The 25,793-nt window shown below is 43.3% G+C and overlaps 2 protein-coding genes across 12 annotated transcripts in view; one reads left to right on the top strand and one right to left on the bottom strand.

Annotated features, from left to right (window-relative positions):
• The window catches only part of LOC113417627 (discoidin, CUB and LCCL domain-containing protein 1-like), a 38,711-nt gene extending 32,036 nt beyond the window's left edge, over positions 1-6,675 (bottom strand). For 2 of the 3 annotated variants that reach the window (XM_026676116.2, XM_087970728.1), the window contains exon 1: positions 6,174-6,344. In XM_026676116.2, the coding sequence (XP_026531901.2) occupies positions 6,174-6,261 (88 nt within the window). In that variant the 5' untranslated portion in view covers positions 6,262-6,344. Of the gene's footprint in view, positions 1-6,173 lie in introns of all 3 variants that reach the window. The other variant, XM_026676117.2, reaches the window with a different exon arrangement.
• A 283-nt stretch (positions 6,676-6,958) lies between these two features.
• GMEB1 (glucocorticoid modulatory element binding protein 1) lies at positions 6,959-24,822 on the top strand. 9 transcript variants are annotated; one of them, XM_087970726.1, is made up of 10 exons: positions 6,959-7,042; positions 11,976-12,142; positions 13,238-13,320; positions 15,106-15,230; positions 15,767-15,870; positions 17,576-17,730; positions 18,798-18,926; positions 19,565-19,702; positions 21,316-21,438; positions 22,819-24,822. In XM_087970726.1, exons 2-10 carry the CDS (start codon positions 12,015-12,017, stop codon positions 23,508-23,510), a joined length of 1,677 nt encoding a protein of 558 aa, XP_087826852.1. In that variant the 5' UTR covers positions 6,959-7,042; positions 11,976-12,014; the 3' UTR covers positions 23,511-24,822. The 9 variants fall into 9 exon arrangements, with proteins under 9 accessions (XP_087826852.1, XP_087826849.1, XP_087826845.1 ...); XM_087970723.1 differs by having other exon boundaries at positions 6,999-7,042; positions 13,235-13,320; XM_087970719.1 differs by lacking the exon at positions 6,959-7,042 and adding an exon at positions 8,613-8,710 and having other exon boundaries at positions 13,235-13,320.
• Positions 24,823-25,793: the final 971 nt, after the last annotated feature.

Here is a 25,793-nt window from a genome sequence, read left to right as displayed (position 1 = left end):
TGGATTAGAGTGTGTGGCCAGTGATGTGATATCACTAAGGTCACTACAGAGTAATAATAATCATAGCATGATACTAATAAGAATAACATTATTTTGTTACATGGAGAGCTTCTGCACTGGAGACAAATCACATTTAGCCAAATATTCTATTCTACTCTACTCTACTCTACTCTACTCTACTCTACTCCCTCACTCTACTCCACTCTACTCCACTCCACTCCATATCCCTCCCTCCTGTCCTGTAATACTCCTCTACCTACTCTACTCCTCTACTCTACTCCACTCCATATTTTCTATTCTATTCTATTCTATTCTATTCTATTCTATTCTATTCTATTCTATTCTATTCTACTCCACTCATTTTCTATTCTACTCTACTCTACTCTACTCTACTCCACTCCACTCCACTCCATCCCATATTTTCATTCTATTCTATTCCATATTCCTATTCTATTCTATTCTGTTCTATTCTACTCCATCCTCCATTCCATATTTTCTATTCTATTCTATTCTATTCCATATTCTAGTCTATTCTATTCTATCTCTAGTCTAGTCTATTCTAGTCTATTCCATTCTATATCTATTCCATTCCATTCTATTCTATTCTATTCTATTCTATTCTATTCTATTCTATTCCATTCCATTCCATTCCATTCTATTCTATTCTATTCTATTCTATTCTATTCTATTCTATTCTATTCTATTCTATTCTATTCTATTCTATTCTATTCTATTTCATTCCATTCCATTCCATATTTTCTATTCTGTTCTGTTCCATTCCATTCTAATTCTATTACATTACATTTCATATTTTCTATGCTATGTATGCTGCGGTATGCTATGCGACACTATTCTTTTTTGCTCCGCTACTCTATTCTTTATTAGATTCATTCAACAGGGAGACAATGCCACATTAACCAACATAACCTAGCCAATATATTTTTCAACAGGATGTGGGAAAGACGAACTAGAACAGATGTTGCAAGAGTAGAGGAAATACTTTTCTCTCTTGAGTTAAAAACCTCAAAGGTTTTGTTTTGTTTTTTAATGAAGACAGTTCCTTTCAGGCCACCATTCCTGTTATTTCTACACATGAATGTAATCATGGGGTGACCAGCCAGTTATTTGCTGCAGTTCCCAGAAGGGGTAGAAAATCTTTCTGATTGGATCTACAAGAAAGATGAGAAATAAACATTCTTTCCGGGAAGGATTTTATTCACATTGATCGTTTCTATAAACTTATGTTTAGTTTAGTCTTTTTTTCAAGCTTGGCAACTTTAAGATGCGTGGACTTCAACTTCCAGAATTCTGGGAGCATGCCAGCTGGGGAATTCTGGGAGTTGAAGTCCACACCTCTTAAAACTGCCAAGTTTGAAATACATTGTCTTAGAACATTAATTGCTTTGACGTTGATTCTGGGTTTTACTGATTAGATTGATAGATCTTTATAGAAATGGCTTTTTCATATTATTATGAAAAAAACAAAAAAAGTTGTGATTTGATGTTAATGCCTTATTTTACTGCAACAGAGAGAATTGGAAATCAATGTTTCTTTTTCCTTTTTTTGTATCCTTCCTCACTTCTCTTCCCCCTCTTCCTCCCCACCATTTTCCTATTTACTTTTGTATTTTGTATCTTATTTTATAACTCAATAAAATGTTAAATGGTTAGAACATTAGTTGCTCTCCGCTTATGGTACTATTGAAAAAACACAGGTACAAATAATGATACAGAGAACAAATTGTTTATGCTGCTAATTCTATAGCACTGAATTAAGCTACCTCTCCAGTTTGTATTACCTACAAATTTCATTATAGTCTGTTGGTGGTAGACCATGTGGTATAACCCAGACAGTTTAATAATGCTTTTCAAACAGTGTGCATAACTAGCATATTTGGTCGTGTACTGCAAAAAAGTCAGATTGTATCAGATTGTAGTAAGCTGAAGAAGATATTTAAAACATACATGCACAGAGGTGGTATTCAGCAGATTCTGACCAGTTCTGGAGAACTGGTAGCAGAAATTTTGAGTAGTTCGGAGAACCGGCAAATACCACCTCTGACTGGCCCCACCAACCCCATCTATTTTTTGCCTCTAGAGTCCCAGCTTCTGTTGCCCTGCACAGGAGAACGGAGCTGGAAAGCAGGTTAGTGCGGTGTGGAAGGAATAGAGATTTTGCAATATCCTTCCCCTGCCACGCCCACCAAGTCATGCCACGCCTACCAAGCCACGCCCACAGAACAGGTAGTAAAAAAATTTGAATCCCACCACTGATATACAGAGGTGGCATTCAGCAGGTTCTGACCAGTTCTTGAGAACCAGTAGCAGAAATTTTGAGTAGTTCAGAGAACCGGCAAATCCCACCTCTGACTGGCCCCGCCCCCATCTACTCTCCGCCTCCCAAGTCCCAGCTGATCGGCTGGGTCTTCTTTGGTTGCCCTGCACAGGAGAACAGAGCTGGAAAGTAGGTTAGTGGGGTGGGGAGGGAAGGGGGATTTTGCAGTATCCTTCCCCTGCCATGCCCACCAAGCCACACCCACAGAACCAGTAGTAAAAAAATTTGAATCCCACCACTGTACATACACATATAAACACACAATACAAGAAGTCCTCAGCTAACAGCTACTCGTTTAATAATATTTCTGAGTTACAATGGCACTGATAGGGTAACTTACGACCAGCCCACAATTTTCTGACAGTGAGAACCATTAATCAGTGGAACAGCTTCCCTCCCAGAGTAGTGGGTGCTCCATCACTGGAGGTTTTCAAAAATAGATTGGGCAACCATTTGATCAGATGGTATAAGGTCTCCTGCCTTGAGCAGGGGGTTTGACTAGATGACCTCAAGGGTCCCTTCCAGCCCTATGAGTCTATGTTCTTGTGACTGTTTGCAGCATCCTCATGGTCATGCGATCAAACTTTGGGCAGTTGACAAAGGTTGCAGCATCCTGGGGTCATGTGATCACCATCTGCAACCTTCCCAGCCGGCTTCCCAGAAGCAAAGTCCATGCAGGAAGCTGGATTCATTTAATGACTGTATGATTCACTTAGCAACTGCAATGCTTTGCTTAACTTTGGCAAAAATGGTTGTAAAAATCAGGTGTGACTTAGAAACAGCCTTGTTCAGCAATGGAAATTCTGGTCCCATTTGTGGTTGTAAGTCAAGGACTACCTGTTAAACCTGGAAATTATTTCCACGGTTTTTTGACCTGTGATTGACACAACCCTTTGAAACATACATAATTTCACACCAGGATTCTGTTTAGATTTTGTTTCCATGAGCAAACATGCTACCATGGAACAAGTGACCTTTTGCAAAAGGATCAGCTGCATTTCTCCCAGGATTGCAACTCTTTGAATTAAATAAATCTTAGCGGATTGTGGCCATTTTATAATTAATCAGAAGCCAAAACAGCAAAGAGTTGACTTGTTGGTCACAGCACAGAAGAGACAATTGTGACTGCCGGGGCAAGAGAAACTTTACTTGTGTCGATTCAGCTTTGAAAAAAGAAAGACTTATGATGTACTTTAAAGTGATTGCTCCTAAGAGAAACCTAAAATATTAGGTTTAACAGATAATCAGAGTTGGAAGGGACCTTGTAGGTCATCTTGTCGAACCCCCTACCCAAGCAGGAGACCCCACACCATTTCTGACAGATGGAAGTCCAGTCTCTTCTAGAAAACCTCCAGTGATGAAGCTCCCACAACTTCCGAGGGCAACTTCTGTTCCATGGGTTGATTGTTCTCACTGTAGAAAGTTTCTCCTTATTTCCAGATTGAATCTCTCCTTGTTCAGTTTCCATCCATTGTTCCTTGTCTGGCCTTCGGGTGCTTTAGAACAGGGGTCGCCAACCTTTTGGGTCTCAGGGACCACCAAACCAGAGACCCTGGGAAAATTCCAAAAAAAATCTGCAGGGAAATTCCCCACCCTGTTTTCCTTCCTATTCTTTATATGGGATCGCAGGATACCATCTCCTGCTCCATTCTCAGGGGGAAAGAGAGAGAGAGACTTTTGGCTTCATGCAAGGAAAGCAGCCGAAGCAGCAGAAGTCTTTCTTTCTCTCCCCCAAACTCTGCCAGACATGAGTCTTTGTGAGACTTGTTATGCCGGTGCAGCCTCTTGGAGCAGGATGCCTTGCAGGGTCCCAAAGACTCATTTCTGGAGGAGTTTGGGGGAGAGAAAGAAAGACTTTTGCTGCTTTCCTTGCGTGCAGCCAAAAGCAGAAGAAGAAAGAAGCGGAAAGAAGCAGCCCGGTGGCCAGGCAAGGCGCATGGGGCAGGTTCCCTCCCTCTGCCCTTTCCCCCCTCCCCTCACTACATGTTGTTTTCAATGCAAGCACCGCAAGCCTTGTGTTCCCATGGGCCATGTGGGCGGCGCAGCCTTGTGTTCCCGCGCAGCCTGGATTAATTGCTTTGGGGTTTGCTTTGGGGGTGACATTTCTCTGTGGACCACCAAAATGTTCTCGTGACCACCAAAATTTTCTCGCGGACGGACCACCAATGGTCCCCAGCCCACTGGTTGGCGACCACTGCTTTAGAAAAGAGCTTGACCCCCTCCTCTCTGTGGCAGCCCCTCAAATATTGGAAGACTGCTATCATGTCTCCCCTTGTCCTTCTCTTCACTAGACTAGCCATGCCCAGTTCCTGTAACCATTCTTCGTATGTTTTAGTCTCCAGTCCCCTAATCATCCTGGTTGCTCTTCTCTGTACTTTTTCTAGAGCCTCAACATCTTTTTTTAAAAAATTTCTTCTAGCCTTAACCACCAATTTAACAATTCAGCTCCTTCAGCTGTGCTTGTCAAAAGAGTGACTGGTTTGTGACTTGGCATGTGGCCAGGGCCACTGTGGTTTGCAGACAATTGTGAGAGTTCAGTCTACACTATATGGCACAAACCCAGACATTGACTCAATGGGCAATAATGAAGCTGCTTCTTAACACAAGCGTGCAAGCCAGATCTAGCACGAATCCTAGTTTTCCTCCGTAGTCAACCCCGCTGATGTGGAAGACGCCTCATACAACTAGTCCTCAACTTACACCAGTTCATTTAGTGACCGTTCCAAGCTACAACGTCACTGGGGGGAAAAAAGTCCCTTAGGACCATTGTCCACACTTTCAACCATTGCAGCAGCCCTACAGTCACGAGATCGACATTCAAGATCCTTGTCAACTGACTCCTATTTATGACGGTTGCAGTGTCATGGCATCCCCTTTGGTGGCTTTCTGACAATCAAAGTCAGTGGGGAAGCCTGATTCATTTAACAACCAGGTTACTAACATCTGCAGTGATCCACTTAACAACGGTGGCAAAAGAAAGGCTGTAAAAGGGGGCCAAAGCTCACTTTTAGAAATGTCTCACTTGACAACAGAAATGTGGGGCTTGACTGGTCGTAATTCGAGGACCACCTGTACGAAATACCTCCCCCCCCGCACTTCTGAAGCATTTTCTTCCCTATCCTGATGCTTTCCAGAGGCACTGGGCCACAGATTTAACAGATAATCAGAGTTGGAAGGGACCTTATAGGTCATCTAGTCCAACACCACTACCACCCCCGCCCAAGCGGGAGACCCTACACCATTTCTGACAAATGGCAGTCCAATCTCTTCTTGAAAGTCTCAAGTGATGGCGCTCCCAAAACTTCCGAGGGCAACTTCTGTTCCATGGGTTGATAGATTTAACCTGGAAATCAGGAGAAACTTTCTGACAGTGAGAACAATGAACCCATGGAACAGAAGTTGCCCTCAGAAGTTGTGGGAGCTTCGTCACTTGAGACTTTCAAGAAGAGATTGGACTCCCATATGCCAGAAATGGTCTCCCGCTTGGGTTGGACTAGATGACCTCCAAGGTCCCTTCCAACTCTGATGATCTGTTATCTGATTGTTCTCACTGTCAGAAAGTTTCTCCTGATTTCCAGGTTGAATCTCTCCTTGATCAGTTTCCATCCAGTGTGGCTACAAGTGCCATCACGGACATTCTCCTGTGTGTCGCGCAGTGCAGCGCCTCTGAAAAGCAGAGCTTGGAGAAGATCGTGCCAAGCGCTTTCCACCCCCTCTCCCCTTCAAGCTGTCACCCACGCTCCTTTCACCCACCGACCTCCTTTCTTCATTCTCCGTCCGCTCTCGCTCCCAGCCACTCCACACGATTCCCAGCCGGCTTACGACGGCCACGACTTACCCGCCTGATTGCCGGCCGCCGAGAGGTCCAGGTGCCACCACAGCAGCTGGAGCAGCAGCCGGAGCGCACCGAGGAGCCCCGGGCGCATTGTCGAGCGGCGACTCGGCAGGAGCCGCCAGTTCCGATCGCCTCCGCCCGGCCCGAACAGCGGCCGTCTGCAGCTGGCGGCGGTGGCCGGAGGAGCGCGCGCCTCGAATAGCCCCCTCCCCGCGTCACGCGATTGGCTGAAGGGGCCAAGCCTCCCTTCGGTCATTGGTCCCGCCCGCCCGACTAACTCCCCCCCAAGGCTGGTCAAGCCGCCCCGTCGAGGAAGAGCGGATGAGCCCCCTTCGTCGAAAAAAACCACCAACAACGAAGCAACCATGTTAGAAAGGGGAAAGGAGGGTGGCTCGGGAGTCATGGGTATCCTAGCTCGAGGTGGAAACCCAAAGAGATGGGGGTAAAATATGGTAGGGTCCTTCTCTTAAGGCAAGGGTCTTCAAACTGGGCAAGTTTTAAGACTTGTGGACTTCAACTCCCAGAATTCCTGAGCTAACATGACTGGAGGAGGAATTCTGGGAGTTGAAGTCCACAAGTCTTAAAGCTCTCAAGTTTGAAGACCCCTGTCTTAAGGCACCTTGAAACCGTGTTAAATCTTGATTAGATAAAACGTGGTTTCTTGACTCTAGGTTGGGTGTCGGTGTCGAGCCCTGAAAAAGAAAAGCTAGCCCAGGGATCTCCAACCTTGGCAACTTTAAAGACTTGTGGACTTGAACTCCCAGAATTCCTCGGCCAGCTTTGCAGTTGAAGTCCACAAGTCTTTAAAGTTGCCAAGGTTGGAGACTCATGAGCTAGCCGGTTGTGCTCACAATATAGGAAAGATAATATACGTGGGTATATGCATAATTTTGTATTTATTTATTTTGCTGTGTTTATGTGGTGAATATTGGAAGGGGTGGCTCTTTGAGAGCTGCATGCGATGGAATTTCATTTTAATGTGTGCCGATTAGGGTACAAAGTGACATTAAAGTTATTCTATCACTGTTTAAACAGAGGTGTTCAACCTTAACTAATTTCATCAGAGGCTTAGTTTCTTTATAGTTTGCATGCTTTGTTGTGTATTCAAAGCAGTTGACTTGTTTTAATTACTTTTGGTTTTATGGTAGGTCATAGATTATAGTACTTTTGCTTTGCTATTCTAAACATGTATTTGTAGGCATGTTTCTACTACAAACCAATTTGAGTTTCTTCACTCAACATTCACTCCGTTTATTTCATTCTTCAACTTCTGGTAAACCTCTGCATATAGCATTCAGACCCTACCATCCACTTCTTTGGCTGATTATTATCATGGACCCTTTAATTATTAGCCTGAATCAGCCAAAGGAAGAAAGTTTGTGTGAAACGTTGTGTGTGTCTGTGTGTGGTGGTGGTTTTGGGTGAAGTCAAAACTATATTATGCCCCCTGTGGAGCAGGTCAATACCTCTTAGGGGATTACAACTATAAAAACGTGGGTGTAAAAGCAAATTGAAGACAATGGGGTGTTTTGTTACTGGAGAGACTTAATAACAGCGAACCTTTTGCTTTGTGCCCTAAGTCTGTTCCAACGTTTGTTAACCTAGTCCCTTTAAGATGTGTGGACTTCAACTCCCAGAATTCCCCAGCCCAACTAGGGAATTCTGAGAGTTGAAGTCCACATAATCTTAAAGAGGTTGACAAACGTGCCTCTGCCAGGAATCAGAAGGCTACTGGCGCCATCAGCTGGGCATAACATTCGTTTGCTGAAAGTTGCACAAGAAGGGGCTCCTTCCGGATTTGGCAGGAGTTTCCATCAAATACATGAAAATGTAGCGTGATGGGATCAGGGCTGCAAATATTCAGAGGACAGTTACTGGCAGGCAACTTCTCTGTATCTCTAGCCTTGCCATCTAGCAGCTCTCCGGATTTCTGGTAGCTTTAGAAGGGAGAAGTGTGAAATTTCCCGGGCAGCAAACATTTGCAGCCGGAAAACCGTTTTTTGGGATTAGAATGCAAAAGGGCGTGCTATGAACTGCAGAAGGGAAACTTAACGATCCGTACATGCAATTAATTAATGAGAGCATTTCTGAGCATGTTGCCTCGCAATTCCACTGCCTATTTTGAGCAATTTAACTATAGAGGGGGCAATAGGCTGACTCTGTAAACAGCTTAGGGAGGAGCTGTAAAGCGGTATATAAGTCTACGGGCTATTGCTATATATCCAATAATTGCAAAACATACAGATGCTATTAATACAGCAGCAGCAACAACAACTCTGGGGGGTCGGCAGAACCGCTGAGAAGAGCCGATCCTCGCTCGGCCAGAAACCGGCCTGCCCCAAAACTGCAAAACTCCCCCGGCTCCCCAAAAGCCATCCCATCGCGCCCAGCCGCGGGAGCGCAAAAACCGTTCTGCCTCTCGCGGTCCCTTTAAGAGAGAGGAGGCGGCCGGAAGTCCTGGCAGGCGAGCCGCTGCAGCTGCTGCGCATGCTCCCTCCTTCCTCCCAACCCCCCAGCCCGGACTCGGCCGCTCGGAGACGGTAACGGGGGGGAGGGAACGCAGGGCGACGTTCTTGCTGCCGCAACGCTACGGGAGCCGGGACGCAGAGTGCGTGGAGATGAGGGAGGGGGTTGCGTTGGGTGAGCGCACGGCCGCTACCCCGCCGTACGTGCCGCCGCCGGGAGAGCGGACGTCGCAGCGCCGCTGCGGGGGGAAGTGGAGGGTGGGGAAAGGAGGAGGAGGAGGCTGCGCCTGGCCTGGAGCGAGGGAAGAGGGGCGGGGCCACGGAGGGCTGAGGGGCTCGCGGGGCAGGCGAGGGGGCGGGGCCCGCGGGGGGAGGCGGGCTTTCCCCTCAGCCGCGCGGCCGCGATCGAACTCGCCCTCAGTGGCCAGTGTGGAAAGCCGTCCGCGGACGGCCCGCGCGGGTGGTTCGTCCTCCCGCCGCCGCCACCACCTTCTCATCATCCCCAGCGGCCGGGCGAGCTGGGGATGATGGCAGTTGGAGTCTTCGGGCGTTGAAGTCGGGCCAGGCGCTTAAAAAAAAACCAACCTGCGGACCGCTTTGCTCTCCCGCCCCCGCCGGGTCTGCCTTGGAACCGCCGGGCGTGGGGGGAGCGGAGCGAGTTTCGCCCGTGGAACTTGCCTCACCGGTTGAACTCGCCCCCTTTGATCCTCGTGGTTCTGAGGGACGGCTTGGAACTCGCGGTTTCCCGAGCCTCTCGGTCCAAAGCCTCGACTTCCTCCTCAGGCGGCCGGGGGGGTTGAGGAGGTTCCTTCCCTGGCCGAGTTAAAAGCCCATCCCCGTTCAGTGACAAAATCGTCCCGGGTTTAATCAAGCTCCTGTCCCCGGGACTGCTTAAACTCCGTCAAAACTCAAAAAAAGAGAAAATGAAATACTATAGGGCCCTCTTACTTCGGGGGCTGGACTAGAAGACCTCAAAAGCCCCTTCCAGCTCTATTCAGGTTGATTGATTGAAGGAGAACCCCCCATCGGTTTTAAGTAGGATCCATAACAAAAATTAAAACGACAAAATTAGGACTTCAATTTAATACATAATCAGAGTAGGAGCCATGCTCCCCAAAATCTTCCTGTGATTTATTACACTCACTGAGATGGCTTTAGACAACAGAGTGGTGGTGGCTGGAGTTCGATGTAGGATAAATGACTTTAAACAACCTGTTGGAATAGCCGAGATCAAAGTGGCTTACGAAGAATTGGCCTTTTTTTTATAAATGACAAATTATGATCAAAAAGGCTGCCTTGATTTCTGTATAAAAAGCAACTGCATTCCATCTCCTCTCTTTTTTTTAACGGCAATGCTAATGTGACACGATGGGTTTGGGATTGCATTCGTGGAAAACAATGCTTTTCCAAAAAAAAAAAAAATCACAGCTGAAATGCTCCTTAAATATCCCTCTTCTATCACCCTTTTTCTATTCAGTGTTAAAGGTTTTTTTGGGGGGGGGGGTGGCTTTTTAAAATGACAAAATTGATGACCTGGCACCATTATTGGAAGGATACCATTGTTGATTGGACAACTGTTTCACATGAAGAAAACTGCTAAACCTTATTTACAAAATAATAATAAAGATGGAAATAGTGTTCTTGTTTGCCTCAATTTTTGTTTTCCCATAATAATAAGCAGCTAAGGCATTCTGAGCCTTCTGTTGTAGCCCTGCCAATATTTATGGCACTGCTTCAACTAATCTAAAATAATGGCTGTGATTTGACTAAGTATAAACAATACTGAATTCATTTGGACTTACCTAAAAGTAAATTAGAAAAGTTGTGATGTTTCTGCTTTTGTAGAAGTAAATTCCATTAACATCCAGGGGAATTTGATGAAGATACATAGCATTTGCTCTATAAAATAACTAGCTGATAACCATTGAACCAATGATCAGTTATTCATTTAATTTATCCTGAATTCAGACATGTCTTTAAAGAACTATTCAAACACAAATAATATATTAATCTCCAATTGAATCATTTCAACCTTGCCTTTAAGAGAGACAATACATTTTCGCATACTGAATAATTTTTAAAATTCATTGTTGTTGTATAGTAGAATGACAACTAAGAGGGGTTTAGAACACTTCTAGGAAAGATTATTAGCAAGGTCATTAGAATTATATCTAACCTTCAGATTCAACACCACCACAATGTATTTCTCTGGGTATCCTCTGAGAGTGAGGCAAAATGAGAGGAGGAAATTGAATTACGTTTGTGTATTACTAATGAGTTTTCTGCAGCCAGCAGGAGGGGCTGGTTGGTAGTGTGAAGCTGAATTTGTTGGACTATCATCTGATCCAGCAGTAACAATGGCCTATGATTTTGAATCTGAAAACAAGGGAACTGATACATTTTCACTTATGAAATGAGGTTTTGTGTTAAAGTTCTTATTTCCAAAGAACCACGTGTATGACCATTCTTACTGGAAATTCCACAAATCCTTGCTTCCCCAGCTCATCTGCTGATTTGGGAGCAACCAATAGCCAAAATTGCATTTGGGCGTCCTTTTGGCCATTAGTTTACAACCAATGTATTGTGGGAAGGGGTTTGGTTGTGGCATTGTTCTGCTGGCAAAGGAACAAAGAGAAAGCAAATGCAACTCCCACAATCTTGAATTATTTAAAAAGCAGCAAATGCCTCCCACCAAGATCCAAGTCACCCATTACATATTTTTGAGCCCTCTATAGATAGCACATCCATCATTGCAATGTGACTTTCTAGCTATTGAGTGACACTGCTCAGTGTTTCAGCCTAATTGGTTGGTTTAAAAAAAGACCCAAAAACAAAACTGCCTGTGAACTCAGAAACAAACCAGCTGTACTAGGTATAGTCTAAGCCAATTGTATATAGGACTGCAGCCTTCACTTTCTAATGAATCCAACTTCATTATAAAATAATAGTTCTATAAAAAAGAATACACTTTTGTTTTCAGATGGCTCATGCCTCTGCTATAGCAGGCGCAGCCCAAATATAGAGAAAAGGGAATGCCTGTACATCTTTAATTGCTGTCACAATAACCTCTTAAACTTTGCAAGAAAGCTAACAAGGCAAAGTCACTTTTGAGTTCCCAAGGAATAGTGGTAGGTAGGTTGCTCAATTATTCTGAGAACAATCAGGTTGTAAGGAGAGGTTAAGACTATTAAGAGAAGCCCCTGAGGTGTTGAGGATGTTTCTATCACATATGTGGTCCATTTTGACCTACTATTATAGAATATAATAATTGTGTGTAATTAGAGATGCCGAATCTCAACTCCCAAATCAAGGTTGCCTCGGTTTTTATTGTCTGCTACAGCATACTTGTCACCCCGTCGCTCAGACTTCATGTGAACAAATGGCAAATGCTGAAGTAAGCATTCCTGTAGGAGATGTCGTTGTTGTGCCAACTGAAGGAACGGAGGGGGGAAACCCAGAAGATACCAAAACCCAGGTTATATTACAACTACAGCCGGTGCAGCAAGGGTGAGTGACATGCCAGTAGCAAAACAAAATATTCCCAAGTAATTTCAAGTAATTGAGGGTTTAGAGCAGGGCTTACCAACCTTTTGGACCTCAGGGACCACTAAATTCACAATTTTAAATCCCGTAGACCACTAATACAATTTTTTTTAAAAAAGATAAATAGTATTTAGTGCAATATAAAAAATGGAAATAATTTTTCTGCGGACCACCAAAATTTTCTCGTGGACCACCAGTTGTTGACTGCTGATTTAGAGGACTGCTCCAAGGAGAATTGAGAATGCAGGCATAAAAAAAGATGACATTCTTGCGATTTAGCAATTTTGCAGAAGATGGAATTTTAACAAGAGTTTGAGGTATCGGGAGATTCTAGATATGTTTAAAAATATGAAGGAACTTGCCTTCTCCATCAATCATTTTATGGTTGGATTTTATGGCTGGATTTTATGGCTGGACAGAACCATAAAGTTAAGGACAATTTGGCCAACCCGCAGCTGGTGTAGCATTTATTAGAAGAGGTCAGCCCCCCAGTCAGTTCATTCCACTATGAAGCACATTGTATCAAAACAAGTTTGATTGTTTAATAACAATTTCCTTTCTTGTATATAGACTTGAGTCCTTTCAGCTACAGCAAGAGAACTTGCTTCTCATGATATTAACCTTCCTTGGAGATAAAAATTACAGTGTCCCTTATGAAATTGGTGGGGGGGAAAATACTGCTATGATATGAATATTACTTTTTATATAAATGTTTATATAATCCAAAATAAACTATTTTGCAGGGAAACTTGCATAATATTAATAAGTCAAATACATCAAACTAATATTGATAGGTCTAACAAGAAATTATTGCTATATAAACCGACAGCAGTAGAATAACCAAAAGATGAAGTATTAAAATTAAGATTTGGGGTTGCTGTTGAAAAGTGCCAAATTCCATAAATATGGAATTATTAATGGAAAATCCCATAAATAAGTGTTACCCCTTCTGATGCCAGGGGCACACAGATTGATGTGGGGGATGTGATGTTCTTTCATGTTACTAGTTTTCAAATGACTACATCTTTTGTGTACTTTTGTGTGCCATTTTTACAGCAGAATTTATCAAGAGGGCTCTGAAACTAATGCGGCCGTGATGGCCGTAGAAACGCATACCATACACAAACTTGAAGATGGCATCGGTGAGTTCTCAGTGGTAATGATGCATCAGTTTCATGTTTAGCTCAACTGTATTGCAGCGTAATAGGGGTGCTTTGGATGAAGCCTGCAGGCAGCATGTGCAGCAGTGGTGGTATTCGACCGGTTCTGCCCAGTTCTGGAGAGCCGGTAGGAGCGATGAGCAGCGGAGACCAAACCAGTTCTCTCTGCTGGCTCTGCTGTTGGGCCCACCTGTCCACCTGGGCTCCCATACTCACCTTTATCCGCTGAATTTGAAGTGTAGCTGCTTTGCGCGGCACAGAATAGCACCCCGTGGCAGCTGCTGAAGCAATTGGGATTGTGCAGGCTTGCAGGAGGTGAGTTAGAACACCTCTGTGCCTGCGCAGATGACTCTCCGCCTGCACAAAGTGCGCGTTTAGCATGCGCGTGCACACAAAGTGTGTGCACGCATGCAAAATGCGCCCACCAAGCCACGCCCACCGAGCCAGTGGCAACAATATTTGAATCCCACCACTGTTGTGCAGTGGTTAGTGCACTGAAGCAGAAGCAGGAAGACACAATGAACTCAGATGCACTGAATGGCTTTAATGCAGTCACTGCCTCTTTATCATCCATTGTACATCCCTGGGTTCATATTGGGAGGACAACACTGAAGAAGAAACAATATCTGTCCACTGTCTTTCTTGCAAACCAAAACTTTAATCAGCAAAAGCAAAAATGGGCTGATCTGAAGCATAACAGTTTCTGCAATAGTTATTTGCATGGATGATGGCTTTCCCCCCACTCCATACAAGCAAGGGAAATACTAATCTTTCCACATATTTGCATAAGGTGGAACAAAGCCTGTAGCACTGCAAAAAGCTAGAATCCTTGAAAAAAGAGTCCTTGAGCTAAGAGGCCTCGGGAGCTTTCTTTCATTGTCTCTTCCTGTGTTGTCTAAAGGTTCACATTTCTGAAACTCAACTACAGCCACAAGGTAGTTCTTGTCAGACTACTGTCCAAATTTCATTTCCTATCTTCAGAATAACTGGAAATTTGCATATTATATTGGACATTCAAGAGTGTGAAAATGTGAGGATAGTATCCCAAAGAATTGTATTTTCCCCAAAAATATTTTCTAGGTAGAAGCTAGTACTTTGCTCTTACATTGTAGTTTAATTTTGGCTTGGTGTATTATGGGAGTTTAACCACTTACATCCCGTGATTTATGGCTGAGTTGTGAATAGTATATCATGATTTATGGCTGAGTTAAACAAATCGGACCATGTATTACTAAAGATTAACCCAGTCCACAAGAAAACCCTGCCTTGTTAATGGCAACAAGGACAACAATGAATCCAATTGTCTTCCTTTTATACTCTGAACTCTTCTAACTGCTATGCAACTGTACTTTGATGCTTGCCTAAATACTATAGAGTACATTATTTATGGATCCATCATAAGTTGTAAAGGTGAAACAAATTGTATAATTTTACCAGTGTATAAAGAAGTGATGGCTTAGAATGTATGTTCAGACTTGGAATCTCCAGTTTAAAATATATAGGATGAGAAAATGCTTGAGATTTTTAAAGTCCTTTTCAGTCTTTGGGTTAGATCGAGGTGTCCAATCTTGGCAACTTTTAAGACTTGTGGACTTCAACTCCCAGAAGCCAGCCATGGGGGATGCTGGCTAGGCTAGCTGGGGAATTCTGAGTATTGAAGTCCACGGGTCTTAAAATTGCCATGGCTGGACACACTTATGGTGAGATGAATCAGCACGGAGATCTCTGCATGCCTCTCAAATGTCTCCCTTATATTTCCATTTGTAGATGCCAGTGCCCTTGAAAGCAATGAGGAAATTGAGATTGCCTACCCCATTACCTGTGGAGATAGCAAGGCCATCTTGCTCTGGAAGAAATTTGTGTGCCCAGGAATCAATGTCAAATGTGTTAAGGTAAATAGCACGGCGAAAGTGGCTTTGCCAGCTCGCTTCTGTTCGTTCGGTGTTACTGGGTTTTTGACAGCATTCTTTTCCTTTGAAAAATGTCCCGCTTTCCACTGGATAGGCACAGGAGTATTAGGTTCACTAAAACGCTTAGCAATAAACTATTTAGGTGGCAGGGCTGAAGGCAATGTCTTTATTTCATTCCTGCAAGGAGACACCCCTCCCCCTGCCACAAGGACTTGGACACCACTGTAGGAAAAATGTTGGGTCATGTCTGCCATAATAGATGTTTTTCTCGTGAGAGTCCCATTCTGCAATATATAATTGGATGGGCAAAACTTTCCTGCTTATCCACCTCATTTTTATCCCCAAACAGTTCTACATATTGCACAGTGTCAGCCGGGAATCACAAAGCCCAGGTTGTATTAACGAAGTCCTAGTGTGTGTCTTGATGACATGAATAATGGGTGCTGCCTTGAAGACTGAACGGTTGCATTATATCCTTTCCATGAGAAAAATAAATGGTTCCCTTCCTCTTTTGATAGTTCAATGATCAGCTTATCAGCCCCAAGCACTTTGTTCACCTGGCTGGCAAGTCCACCCTGAAGGACTGGAAGCGAGCCATCCGCCTAGGAGGAATCATGCTGAGGTAACCGTCTTGTCATGTACAGGTAGTCCTCCACTTACGACCACAATTAAGCCCAAAATTTATGTTGCTAAGCAAGACAAGTTGTTAAGTGAGTTTTGCCCCATTTTACAACCTTTCTGGCCACACTTGTTAAGTGAATCATTGCAGTTGTTAAGTTAGTCACAGAATCTGGCTTCCCCATTGACTTTTGTTGTCAGAAGGTTGCAAAAGGGGAATCACATGACCCTGGGACATTGCAGCCGTCAAAAATACGAGTCAGTTGCCAAGCATCTGAATTTTGATCATGTGGCCACAGGGATGCTGCAAGGGTTGTAAGCATGAAAAACATCTGTATGTCACTTTTTTCACACTGTTGTAACTTTGAACAGTCACTAAATCAATGGTTGTAAGTTGAAGATTACCTGTACCAAACTCTGATGCAGACATCTGAATAGGAATATCCTCTCTCCTTAAAACTGTGGTACCTTGCATTTCTTGCTAAATAAAAATAGTGCTGAGAGTTTGACCCTGTGTATTTTTCACAGGAAATGATCCAGTGATTTCATGGGCCATTTTATACAGAATATTAGGAGGGGTTGCTGGAATAAGACTTTGATCCACAGCAGGGGTTTCCAAACTTGGCAACTTTAAGACTTGTGGACTTCAACTCTCAGAATTCTCCAGCCAGCTATGCTTGAAGTCCATAAATTGAAGTCCATAAGTCTTAAAGTTGCCAAGTTTGGAGACCTCTGATCTACAGGTAGTCCTTGACTTACCACCGTAATTGAGCTTGGAAATAGGTTGTAAGGCGTGCCGGTGGTTCGGTGGTTCATCACATGATTTTACAATATTTTTTTATGGTGGCCATTAAATGAATCACCATGATCACTAAATGAACACTGCAGTCATTGACCCCATTGTTTGCAATGGGCATTTTTTGCTGGAAATTGGAAGTAAGTGCCAGTTTCCAGCAAAAAAAATATACATCATAAATTGAAGACATGTGACTGCAGAACACTGCAAATGGCCATAAATGTGAACTAGTTGACAAGTGCCCAAAATGCAATTATGTGACTGCAGAAGGATGCATCCAATAGGACTTGTAAGTACCTTTTGGGGGGGGTCTCCTAGAACTTTCACAAAGAGACTGTTCGGAGGTCGTGGACTTTTTATAAGTGAATCCTGTTATTCATGGCTTCCTTAACTGCGGTTTCAAGTGTCTTAAGGCAGGTAATACAAATTAGACATTATCAATGGTAAAAGGATTGGCATGTGGCTCTATTCAGGAGAGAACTTTTGGAGAATTTTTCTGGGTGTGTAACATGCACAAAATGGTGGAGGTGTTTTGCCCTGATGTAAAGTATATTTGTAATACCCTCATTATCCCTGATTTTATTACCCACAATCTTTGGGCTGGAACAGCCTCCAATGAATAATAAGGGCCACATTGGAGGATTCCGTAAATTGTAGTTGTTAATCCTTTCCATATTGCCGGATAAATTGGGATAGAATTTTTTTTTTTTTTACGATAAAGAACCACGCGCTTCATGTTAAACCTTCCATTGAATTATATAATTGTGGTTGTGCATAAGCTAAACGGGACGGAGCATCGTTTGATGCATCATGCTCAAAGGCTTTGTCTTTTTACATTTTCCTCTTAGACAATTCTTTGAACTGATTTTCATCCCCCCTCAGATGACTGTTCTGTTTTCCATTCATTGTGCAGAAAGATGATGGACTCTGGGCAAATTGATTTCTATCAGCATGACAAAGTGTGCACCAACACCTGCCGAAGCACCAAGTTTGATCTCCTGTTCAGCAGTGCCAGGGCCCCAGTACCAGGACAAACAACCCTGGTACAGACTCCCACTTCTGCTGATGGTAGGTCTCTCCCTTATTAAAACTCTGCCTTGATGAGAATAAGTGTAAATTGAAATAGAGTGGGGGATAGAGTTACAAATTCTGTTACAATATCCTCACGGAATTTATGTGCTTTCCAAGATTTCTAGGAACTCCTATTTCTTGACTTTGTCTACCTTAAAGGGCTGACAACATGCCTGTATTGTGTGAAATATTTATCATGTGGTTTAATACTGGGCTACACCCAAAGGGCTTTGAGATAGAAGGGCATTGTGCCCAGTGTTGAAGAACGTATTGTCTTACTTCTCATTCCATGTTTTGTTTCTTTTTGTGAGAAAGGTTTTTTTTTTAGTTCAGCTACTTCAATTAATTAGAGCATAACAAGTTTAATGTATAAGGTGAAGCCACATGACAAATATTTCGTACAATTCAGGTGTGACTTGAATATTGAAAGGAAAAATGCAATTTGTATAAACCAGGGACTTTTCAACCTAGGCCACTTTAAGATGTGTGGACTTGAAACTTTCAGAATTCCCCAGCCAGCATTGAATTGAAAGACACAGATGTAAAGTGTACCAATGTGGTAGTTACACTCAAACATTTCTTCATTCATTGCAGCATCTACAGAATTTACGTAACATTTCAAAAGCAATGGCTTTATTGTGCCAACCTTGAGGATATGTTGATCAGCCCAAAGCAATCTTGCTTAACTTGCCCAAGGTGGCACCTTCCAAGAGCAACTCTCAAACTGTCCAGCTAGTATTGAGACATGTTGGCTGAGAATCCGAGGAACTGCCGTCCTCACACAGAGTGTAAAATGGTCAAGGCTGGTCTGGAAGGACTGAGTTCACACTCAGTGCTAAGACCTAATGTGCTGTGAGCTGTCTCTTGAACGTCCCAGCCATTGTGATTTGGAAATTATGGTGTGTGGCTTAGCGTAGGGTGTAAACCCTATCATTATGTCATATCAAGTCATAGACTTACAGATGAATAGTTAACAGAACTTATCCCGATGTATCATCTAGATGTGTGGGTGGTTGAGGAGTTACTGTGGCAGCAGAGTATCAGACTGGTCTTCTCTTATTCAGGAAGCATCACTCAAATTGCAGTGTCTGAGGAAAGTGTAGAAGAAGGGATTGAATGGAATTCTGCTATGACAGCAGCAGTCACTATGGCAACTGATGAGGGAATCAAGAAAGACCCAGAGGAGATTTCAGGTTGGTCCTTCCCATTTCTCTGTACAGCTTGCATACTTTTTTCATTTCCTCTGCACACTTTGGAAAGGAGAGGAAGTGGAGTAAGAGAAGCAAACTTTTGCTGGTGATGGTTGGGATTACTTGGCGTTGCATCCTCAGTCTTTCTGTAGGGTACCAATTTGGGGAAAACTGATCCTAAACTTGACTCATCAGCAGTGGCATGCAGCTTTGATAATTTGCACCATAAGACAGAAGGCTTCTAGTGTTTTACTTGTCATGCCCTGAAAGCTATTTTCAGCCTGTTGCAACTGTTTGTGAACACACATGTGCTGCAAGCATAATTTGTAAGCAATAGATGAACAGTCCACACCAGTGTTCTCAACCATGATTACATAAAGATGTGTTGACTTCAACTCTCAGAACTCTGGCTGGGGAATTCTGGGGGTTGCAGTCCACACATCTTCAATTAGCCAAGGTTGAGAAATACTGATCTGGAGTGGGCGTCTTTTAGTTCAGAAATACAGGTAATGCTTATGGGTTGGATCAACAAGGTAGCAATCAATTCCTTAAGGTGCTTGTTAATGTATAGTAGTTTGCTGGTCCCAGCAGTAGAAATTTTGCTGTTTTTTTCTTTAAAAATGTTTATCTTTCTGTGGCAGAGGAGATGCTGATGTTTTGGAAAGGCATTGCTGATGTGGGCTTGATGGAAGAAGTGGTCTGTAATATTCAGAAGGAGATAGAGGAGGTGCTAAGAGGGGTACAGCAGAGGCTTGCCCAGTCCCCCTTCCAGATTACCGGTGGGTAAGAGGTCAGCAGTCTCTATGTTGATATGAAATGATAACCACTAGGGAAGACTTCCTGCCTTACATGTAGTCCTCGACTTACAACAGTTCATTGAGTGACTGACGTTATAACATCACTGGAAAAAGTGACTTATGACCGGTTTTCACACTTACAACCATTGCAGCCTCCCCATGGTCACGTGAATTTGGATGCTTGGCAACTGGTTCACATTTATGACGGTTGCAGTGTCCCAGGATCATGTGATCCCCTTTTGCGACCTTCTGACAAACAAAGTCAATGGGGAAGCCCAGATTGATGTAACAACCGTGTTACTAACTTAACAACTGCAGGGATTCACTGAACAACCATGGCAAGAAAGGTTGTAAAATGGGGGCAAATTTACTTAACAACTTTCTCACTTAGCAGCAGAAATTTTAGGCTCAATTGTGGTCGTAAGTCAAGGACTACTTGTATTTATGCTTGGTGAATTATCTGTCTCAATAATGCTTGTTTTGTCATTTTATTAACTACTCTCCAATGATAGTTCCCTTATGAGAAGCGATCTCAAAATGCAATGCAATCCTATAAAATCAAAAACAGTGAACATTAACAGGAAAATGCCAAAACCAATTAAAACCCATCAAACTCGTAAATAATCTTTTTCCAGAATGTTTTCATTGTCTAAATGTTTATCATAGCTCCCCTAGTATCCAGTCACCTCTGTTGCTTCAGTACTGGAAAAAGAAACTTATAAAGGAGAATATCTGCAGCTCAGGGTTGAAATGAAGGGTCCTTGGTGCTTTCTGAACTTGCTTGTTTTCTTGCAGAAAAACCCAAACTAGGTAACATCATCAGTGCTAGGGTAGTTTGGGTAATGAAACGTCTGCAAGAAAACAAGCTCAGAGAGCACCAAGGACCCCTCATAAAGCATACTAGAATGGCCAGATGACAATGGAAATAATAATAATAATAATAATAATAATAATAATAATAATAATAATAATAATAATAATGAGGAGAAGAGAAGAGGAGGAAGAAGAAGAAGAGGAAGAAGAGGAAGGAGGAGGAGGAGGAGGAGGAGGAGGGAGGAGGAGGAGGAGGAGGAGGAGGAGAAGAGAAAGAGGTCTACCTGATGCTGAAAATATATCAATAGTGATACCAGGAGAGTCTACCCCTGAGGCTGAAGAGGAAAAATGTACTTCAGGATGTTGCATATTTGTGATTTTCTGCAAAACTTCTCATTGCAATTTACATAATAATACATTAGGCACTTGTTGACTATAAAATTTCTGAAATGTGGTCTCACCTACACTGTTTGCAAACTAAATTGGGTAGAATTATTCCTGCTTTGGAATTCTTGAGCAAGTAGGTTGCTAAAAAGTCAGGGAAATAGTATTATTATAAGTATTTGCTTTATCTTTTTTTTCTTCCAATTGTTAAAATATTCTCTTCTTAGTGTCAGTTTCCATGGCTGTTGTAGGCGAACCTTGCAAAATCAAGACAGCAAGTGCTACCAAAGTGTTAAGTAACCCTGCATGGGCAAACAAGGAATAGCTCAGGTCTTTCTGCCTGGGAGTTGGGATCCCATTTAGAACATTAGTCAATATCTGTGAATGTCTTCCTGTAGATGCTGCTGTTCTAAATAATGTCGCTCACACTTTTGGCCTGATGGACACAGTGAAAAGAGTGCTGGATAACAGGAAGAGTCAAACAGATCAGGGAGAGGAGCAATTTCTTAACACTCTTGAAGGTAATTTTGAAATGGGAACTTTCTTAGCTCATCAATTAATTGTGCAAGAAATGTGCCTGGGTTGCTTGGTTGCTGAAGTACATTCATATTCCCTCAAATTTGCTTTTTTGATGAGGAGGCTAAACCTTCCAGATGTTATTAAGACTAAAGCACGTACATTGTACTCCTGCAGCTGATGGTCAGTTGGTCCTAAATTAAGCATTTTTTTTACAACATACCTCCTTCTCCTCCTTCCTATCCTCCTCTTTCTCTTCTATTTCTTATATACAAAAAATTCCTTGCAATTACCAAAAGTATGATATTAGTCACATTGAATACACTTTTATGTCTGTGGCGATTCTCAATCATCCAGATGATGGTTGTCTCAAAGGTGCTTTTACCAAAGGCAACTGGACTTTCTTGTTTTTTTTTCCTTGAAAATGTTTTGCTTCAAAAAGAACTCATCCGTTCTGAAGAAGCTTCTTGGATAAGAAGCAAAATATTTTCAAGGGGAAAAAAAAAACCCTCAAGAAAGTCTGATTGCCTTTTGGAAAAGCACCTTTGGAACAATAAACACTTTTATCTTTTCCCAAGAGGCATTAGCTATATTCTGAATATATTCTGTAATATTTTTGGTAGTTTTTGTATACGTTGGATGTTTGAAAACTTGCATATGGTGCTGTTTTAATTTTAAAGCTGCTGTTGTCTGCAGCTCTGAGATGGGGTTAAGCAGCACTTGGAGAGGTAAATTAGTTTCTCCTCTCCATCCCAGGGTTTTTTTTTTTTTTTGTTCTCTAAATAATTGGAATTATCCTCATGAGACAGCCATGGTGCAGTGGTTAGAGTGCAGTGCTGCAGGCTACTTCTGCTAGCTGCCTGCAGTTTGGCAGTTCGAATCTCACCAGGTTCAAGGTTGACTCAGCCTTCCAGCCTTCCGAGGTGGGTAAAATGAGGACCCAGATTGTTGGGGGGGCAATAGGCTGTAAACCGCTTAGAGAGGGCTGGGAAGCCCTGGGAAGCAGCATATAAGTCTGCTATTGCTTAGGAAGGAAGGAAGGAAGGAAGGAAGGAAGCCATGGTGGCGCAGTGGATAGAATCAGAATTTCAGGCTAACTCTGCCTACTGTTCCGAGGTGGGTCAACTGAGGACCCAGATTGTTGGGAGCAAGAAGCTGATTCTGTAAACTGCTTAGAGAGGGCTGTGAAACACCGTGAGGCGGTATATAAGTCTTTAAGTGCTATTGCTATTCCTGTCCATTGTTCTGTTCTTTTGGCACAGGAGAAATGACTGGATGACATACCTAGAAATAGTTTTCCTACCTCCTCTTGTTTTTTGTGCTGCTTGTGTGACAATTTCCAAAGCGTTTCCTTGACTAGCCTATGCCATAAATCCTTCTCCCAGCACTAGATCACCAACTAGAAGAGCAGAAGAAGTTTGCCAGGAGCCCATCCATTCAGAATGTGGTCCTGATGCCAGTCAACACTCCAAAGCCTCCCAAAAGGCCCCGGTTGAAACGTCCAGCTTCAGCCACAGTTCTAAGCCCCTCGGCTCCCATCCAGCAACCTCAATTCACCGTCATCTCGCCCATCACTATCGCACCCATGGGACAGCAGTTTTCCCTTAGCAACATTCCAATGGCCACAATCAGCCAGGGCTCCAGCCCAGTGACTGTCCACACATTGCCCTCAGGTTCCCAGCTCTTCCGCTATGCCACCGTGGTTTCTTCCTCCAAAACCAGCACGTCTGATACAGTGACACTTCACCCCTCCTCAAGCTTAGCCCTGCTGAGCTCAGCAGCGATGCAGGACAGTGGGACCCTTGCTAACGTGGCCACCGTGGTGAATCCTGTGGAACTGGTGGCCATGGAGTCTGGCCTGACTTCTACCATCCAGGCTGTCGAAGGCACTTCGGAGGACGGACAGACAATCATAGAAATAGACCCAGCGCCTGATCCAGAAGCCGATCCTGAAGAATCAGGGGGGAAAGCTGTGATTTTGGGGACAGAATTGAGGACTGAGGAGAAGGTGGTGGCTGAGGTTGATGAACATCAGCACCAGGTCCATAATGTGGAGATCGTAGTCTTGGAGGACTAGTCAAACAAGCCATCCTGCCTTGCTAAATGATTGTTCACCTCTTACCTTTTTTATTGGTTTGATCCCCTTTTTCTTTTTTTTCTTTTTACAGCCTTGTTGCAGGTAAGTTCACACGAATGCTGGTGATCATTTTTAAGCAGTCATTTTTCTCTAGTGGGGAAAGAGCAGGCAGGCTGCGGATGTGTGTGGATGATGGTTTGTTGGGAAAAGGGAGAGGTCGGAACTTTTCCTGCCTAGTGAAAGGGGAAACAAGCCATTGCTGTTATTCCCTCGGGGAGGAGGGGTGACAAGTCCGTAGACCCAGATTTGAAGCGATCCTTCTTGGATTGTCCGTCTCAGAAACAAAGCCGGCTCCTGGAAATGTAACGACTGGATGAGTAATGACCTTAAAGCAAGAGCTTCCGTCTGGACCTTGAGCTCTTCTTCACCCTGGGAAGGGAGATTCCATGTCCATTTCTGACTCTCCCAGCATTTTGCATTTTTGGATGTGGCAGAAGAAAACAAAGCACTCTGATTGATCAGGTCACCAGCCCTTCTTTGGAATGTACTGTGTTTTTTTTTGTTTTAATATTTTCCTTAAGCTATTTGCCCATTTGTGGCTTCAAAAATTGGATCCTTGGCTTTTCGTTTTTGTACTTTCTCCAGCAGTTTTTCTTTTCCCTCGGTTGTTACAAGACTTCTAGGAAATGCTTATGCTTTATGCCCACGCAGGCACATACAGGGAGAAACTAGGAACTGATAACGGCAGATGCGGCAGATGCGGCACCCAACGACCACCCACTCTCGCAAGTACAGAACCGATAACCTGGATGTCTGTATACGTGGCGGGAGAATTGGGCTCAGCAAATAGGGCATGCCTGCCGTTTACTTGGCACTCTGGGAAACCATAACATGCTGGCTTAGGTGTGCGTGTGTCTTCTGTGTGTGTATGTTTGATGTTCATAATTTTTTTGGGGGGGGGAAAACAGATTACAGGAGTCTGGATGGCACATCCCTTTGGCAATGCGGCTGTCTGGTCTCCCTGTCTGTCGAGCTGGGTGTGTGTGTGTGGATTGTTTTGAGTATCTTCCTTAAGGGAAGAGAAAGGAGTGGGGGAAAAAAAAGGATTCCCTTCTCTAGCCTCCTTACTGGCCGTAACACAGTGCTTATGGTCTCCCTCTCCATATTTTAAGAAGTTAGAATTCAGAGTTGGAAGACTTGAAGAGTAAACCAGTTGAATTGTTTTTAAAACAGTTAAAAAAAAAAAAACGCCCTATGGGGGAGTGCCATTTGTTTTGTTTAGTTTTTCTTTGCATTAAAAGATAAGGAAAAACAAAAGCGTAAGAGGACTGCTCCTTATGTTGACACGGTCTCCATTCACTTCTCTGTTTTTATCCTCATTCACTTCTCTGTTTTTATCCTCACGGAGGGGCTTGGGTGGCCCCCTTTGGAATGGCTAAATGACCATTCCACTTTGGAATGGCTAAAGGTTACCAAAAGGGCCTGCTCGGAGATCAGAATTCAAAGAAGGGTAAATATGACGAGAACATGTTGGACTGAGCACTAAAGGGAAGGGCCTAAAGCCACAAAAAAACTCCCCACTTCTCCAAATGAATGGTCTTGCAAAAGGAAATCTGTCTGGCTGCATCCATCGGCAATTACAGTGTCTATGCCACCGTTCTCCCTGCAGAAAAGAAATCAGCAGGGCTGGGCTCATTTGAAGGCAAATGAAGAACATCATGGCTTCAAAATCTAAGGGACTGGTTTGGTCAAAAATCGGCATCACTTTTTCATTGCGGCTGTTGATAAAAATAAGATTGCCAACATGATCACCAAAGGATATGGCACAAGAAGAAGGGCTGGGCACGTCCCAGGGTTTCGTGGTCACCATTTGCGACCTGCCTACCTGGCTTCCAACAAGCGAAGTCGATGGGGGAGGGAAGTAGCCAGATTTGCTTAACAACCACGGCGAATCACTTAACAACTGTGGCAAAAAGGTCATAAAATGGGGGGCAACTCAGGTAACAATGGTCTTGCTTAGCAATGGAAATTTTGGGCTCAATCGTGTTTGTAAGTTGAGGACTACCTGTATACGTATTCTCCTCTGGGTCATTAAAATCAGTCAGAAGTCAGTGGAATATAAATAGACTCGCTATTTTTTTAAAAAAAGAATATAGATACTAAAGAGAACCAGCGAAGTCAGCCTACTTTTGATCACATCAAAGCGAAATCATTTCCCTCCATTTCTTTGGAAAGTTGAGATCACATATATACAAGAAAAACAAAGGGGAACTCCTACCAAAT

Source organism: Notechis scutatus, chromosome 8 (assembly GCF_049901735.1).
Source record: "Notechis scutatus isolate UNSWTSFEM ecotype Mainland chromosome 8, rNotScu1.2, whole genome shotgun sequence".
NCBI lineage: Eukaryota > Metazoa > Chordata > Lepidosauria > Squamata > Elapidae > Notechis > Notechis scutatus.
The sequence above is the reverse complement of the archived record's forward strand: the minus strand, read 5'-3'. Positions and strand labels throughout refer to the sequence as shown.

Bases quoted from the DNA above. Each gene is read 5' to 3' on its own strand.
- GMEB1 (XM_087970723.1), top strand. From the start codon at position 12,015: ATGGCAAATGCTGAAGTAAGCATTCCTGTAGGAGATGTCGTTGTTGTG. The intron at 12,143-13,234 runs GTGAGTGACATG...CCATTTTTACAG, and splicing joins CTACAGCCGGTGCAGCAAGG to CAGAATTTATCAAGAGGGCT. The intron at 15,871-17,575 runs GTAACCGTCTTG...TTCATTGTGCAG, and splicing joins CTAGGAGGAATCATGCTGAG to AAAGATGATGGACTCTGGGC.